The following is a 4,119-nucleotide window of genomic DNA, read 5'->3' as shown; positions in this document are numbered from 1 at the left end:
CGACAACGTATTGGATGTGCACCAAAGCTGTCAGTGTTCGAGAAGTCCCACGTGTATATCGGCAACGAGCGATTATTCAAAGAAGTCGCAAATTGCGGCGGTTTGGTTGGGTTCGGCAAATGACAGCTTGTGCGCCGCATCGTGTTGAAACTTCCAAGGAGCCGTTCCTTCTCGTTTATGTTTGTGTGGTTGTCCTCCTTTGACCGTGTCGACAAATATCACGGATTACATCTTTCAAGTCCACTATTGTTATGCTAAGTGCACTGCAACCTACGTAGAGCACTGCAACCTACGTGCTGGCAACGATTGACCGTTCTTCTACGCATACTCTTCCAGATTATCTATTGAATTATGCAGCGCCCATTCGCGCAGCAGCCGGGAGAATAATTTCCCCGAAAGTCTACCAGTATAGTCTTCACAGATCACTTGCACGTTTGTACTTGTCTACAGAAGAGGTAATAAACTTCGAGGAGAATTGAAAACAATCTCTTGTGTCGGTTTTCCTGTCCATTTACAAGCACCTACGCGAGTGCATTTGTTCTACGTGTTTTTTCCATGTTATAAATGCGTTTATGAGTTTCGGGACGTCTTAAATATGTTTAAGATAACCAACCTTCCAGACGATACCCATTTAGGGCTAGCCCATAATTTGCCAATTTGAATGGCACGTTCAAACGTGTGGTCACGTGCCAGGTCGAATGGGTACTCGTATCATACGGGCACCCGTATCAAACGGGCACCTGTATCAAACTGGTACCGTTTCGAACGGGTACCGTTTCAAACGGGTACCCGTATCCCATAATCACGTTTGATCCAAACGGATCGACAAGTTTGGTTCAAACGGGCGACCAGTTTGCCACCCGTTTGAATTTCAAATGTTTTTTTTCAGTAGGGTTGCGATTGAATGAGATTGTTACTTAATTTATGTGACAACGGTTTAGAGAATCGTGAAATCCAATTTGTGTATGCGCATGCTGCAGCAAGCCACTTTAAGAACCAATACCAACTACACGAGTTGCAGAGCAACATCCACAGGTCAGCGTAGTGGATTGTTTTACGGAACAGGACATGGCAAGGGTACCTGCGATGGAATGGTGGGCCATGTTAAACACTAGGCAACGTTGTACAACCTACGACCGCCCACCACGTCGGTGATCAATTCACCGTCATAGCTGGTTGCCCCACTGAACGCTAAACTGCAAAACGTGAAACTAACCCAGTTCCCGAAAGCTGACGTCAAAGCGATCAGGAACATGAAAGCAAAGGAATGGGACTGTGTTTCTTTTGTGCGTGCAATTCAGTCCTGTTATTTGTGACAGTGTACGCGGTCCGACACTTCGCAACCACATCGTTTTTAGCAGGAACAGTAGACGCAGAAAAGATATTTATATTTGAAAGAAAAGTCTCCTAAGCCGCGAAAAGCAGAAAGTGGTCGCGAGCTTGTGATGCCACTGAGAAGAAACGAACAGTGATCGCTACAGGCAAGACGGGGGAAAAAATGTTTTCATCGGAGTGCCGGGAGAGCGCCGGGACCAACTCAGGTCAGCCTCCGGCAGAAAGAATGCACGGGAGAAGCGCTGTATGTGAGCACTGGATCTTGATTTAGTAATCTTGTTTCAATTGTACCTTTTTAAACATGTGTTCTTTCTTATCACTATTTAAACTTGGTCATCGGCAGCCGAGCCTCCCTACAAAAAGTAGGCTCCAAAATTCGCTGATCCGAGAAATCTGTACTTAAATACAGTTGATTTCTGCTTCAAACTCATCTGTAACCTTTCGTATAAATTCGGGATCCGGACATTTCGGTGCAGGACGTTTCGGTGTAGGACTTTTCTGTGCGGACTTTTCGACGCACGAACGTTTCGGTGCACGGACTTTTCGGTGCACGGAGTTTATGGTGCCCGGACTTTTCGGTGCACGGACTTTTCGGTGCACTGGCCTTTTCGGTGCACTGGCCTTTCGGTGTAGGAAGCAAGCATAACATCTGAGGCCAGACCCAAGATTTTAACTTGAAACATCGTTTATTCACAAAACACGTGCCATAAAAAATTTAGAAGGATACGTTAAGAGCAACGCCTCTGAGAAATCGAAGACCATGGTTGCGGTCATACTCTCTAGCGAGTGTCTGCAGGCGCTCGGAAACCTTCACATACTTTGTTGCCGGCTTGAATCGCTGCCCCATCTCAAGTTGTGTGAGCCGGTGAAGTTGCATGCAGTCCTCCCTTTGTAGAACCTCCAGGAACCTCCAAAGAGACGGGTGAGAGCACTGCACATGAGCCTGGAAGCCCCTGTGCCATGCTTCCACCGAGTTGGTGGTCTTGGAGTCGCACTGGAGCACGGTGTCATGGTGATTCCAGAGTCCCACTGGAAACTGTGCGTCTCGCCTTCCCCCAGCCGTTGGCCGTCCTATGAAGGTATCTTCAAAGTAATCCATCTCTGGTTGCAGAGCTGAGTGTACGCTGGACGCCAGTTCGGTGAAGATATTCTCCACATCACTCCGGGGTACCATGGAAAGAGCAGGTATGATGCGGGCCTTCAAGTTGATTTGAGGATCACAGGCGTATAGTTCTTGCAGTTCTTCAGATTAAACCTTGCGATAAACGCACTGCAATAGATAAAAGAAGCACCCACTCACGTCGGATGTTGGCAAGACCGTCTTGAAGGCGTTAATGGCTGCAAGTTCGTAGTCCACTATTATGGTACTTGGCTCGCAGACCCCTCCACACTCGCTAATAAGGGCGCTCAGAGCTCGCGTGTGCGTACGACCGTTTTTACGGGTTAGCAGCATATAAGCCGCGGGCAGAACAGATCCGCCAACTTCACAATGTAGGCTGTAGACTTGAAAGAAGAGTTCTGGTGCAACCTTGAATGTACCGTCGGCAAACCATTTCTTGGATGTTTGAAGAACTGAAATCATCTGCGGACTGCAGAAAATAAGGAAGCGGTTCTGATCTTGCACACCGGAGTCGAATAGAAGAAACCTCGAGCCGTCTTTCTTCGACGCGTAGTTAGCTGGAATGGCAACGTCTTCTAACCTCAAGGGTAGGGGTATGGGCCTTTGCTCCTTTGCACGAACTCTCCTGCACGTAAAAAAGTTGAGACATCGTTGGCATCACGGTTCAAAACAGTGACACATGTGAATAAGAAATGCGTGCAATGTACGATTTTAAACACTACGAGGGGCTACGCCCTAAACACCTCTAGACTGTGAAATAAAAATAGCAGACGACTAAAGAAGTAAGAGCGGGACAAGACTGCTCATAGTCGTGAACTGTAGCGCCCGCCTTGTTATTTATTATGTTTTTATGCGGAGCGCCGTCCTGTTCAATTCTTATTTTCCTAGTCGTTTGAACTTTTTTTTTATTTGACAGTCTAGATGTTTAACCGACTAGCCCATCAGAGGTACGCGTTTAAACACTTTTTTTAACTGTAAAAATAACGAAAGTATAGTAAGTATTTTCCCACTGCCATTTTCCATACCTCTTCTAAACTTTCTCCTCCCAAAATATAAAATTAAGGTCTATATTTGCAAACTGGGTAGCAATTGTAGTAGCTTATAAATGCTTAACTCAATGTTCTCTTGATGGTATCTTGATGTGGCAGGTAGCTACACGCTTCCGGCGTCATCTCGGTGATGAGGCGTCCGACAACGGCTTGGTTGCATTCTTCCGTTGTTTTGGCTCTCTCCTTCATCGAGGAGCAAGCCAACTTGGCTTGTTGATCCATTTGGCAGGTGGCATGAGTATGTTCGTTGAGGAGTTGGACGACTTCCCCATCAATGGTATGTGCTCTTGCCTTGCATTCGAGCTTCCTGCTGCATGTCCAATATGTCTGCGAGGAATAAAAGATGAATTAAATCGAAGTCATTTAGAGCTTGACCATTAAGGACTGTCCACACTGCCCCATTTTCTTACGTTAAGTTACGTTACGAAATATTACGTTGAAGTCACCGGGATTCCTGTGCTTCATATTAAGTGAGGCTACCAGTTCAAGGAAAAAGCATGACTCGCGACATTCGAGGCAGGAATATTTCGGTCGTAACGTAACAACGTAAAAAAATGGGGCAGTGTGAATCAGCCTTTTGTCTGGTATTAAAGGGAAGCTGAAACACTTCCTAAG

At 46.3% G+C, this 4,119-nt stretch overlaps 1 protein-coding gene across 1 annotated transcript; it reads right to left on the bottom strand.

Annotated features, from left to right (window-relative positions):
- Positions 1 to 2,050: 2,050 nt before the first annotated feature.
- LOC120848649 lies at positions 2,051 to 3,104 on the bottom strand. Its single transcript, XM_040220660.2, has 3 exons — positions 3,077 to 3,104; positions 2,636 to 3,012; positions 2,051 to 2,533 (listed from the first exon to the last, which is right to left on the bottom strand). Exons 1-3 carry the CDS (start codon positions 3,102 to 3,104, stop codon positions 2,051 to 2,053), a joined length of 888 nt encoding a protein of 295 aa, XP_040076594.2.
- Between the last annotated feature and the right edge of the window lie 1,015 nt (positions 3,105 to 4,119).

The sequence above is a fragment of the Ixodes scapularis genome, unplaced genomic scaffold (assembly GCF_016920785.2).
Source record: "Ixodes scapularis isolate PalLabHiFi unplaced genomic scaffold, ASM1692078v2 PGA_scaffold6__148_contigs__length_123643588, whole genome shotgun sequence".
Classification (NCBI taxonomy): Eukaryota; Metazoa; Arthropoda; class Arachnida; order Ixodida; family Ixodidae; genus Ixodes; species Ixodes scapularis.
Note: the sequence above shows the minus strand (reverse complement) of the source record. Positions and strands in the feature narration are given on the sequence as shown.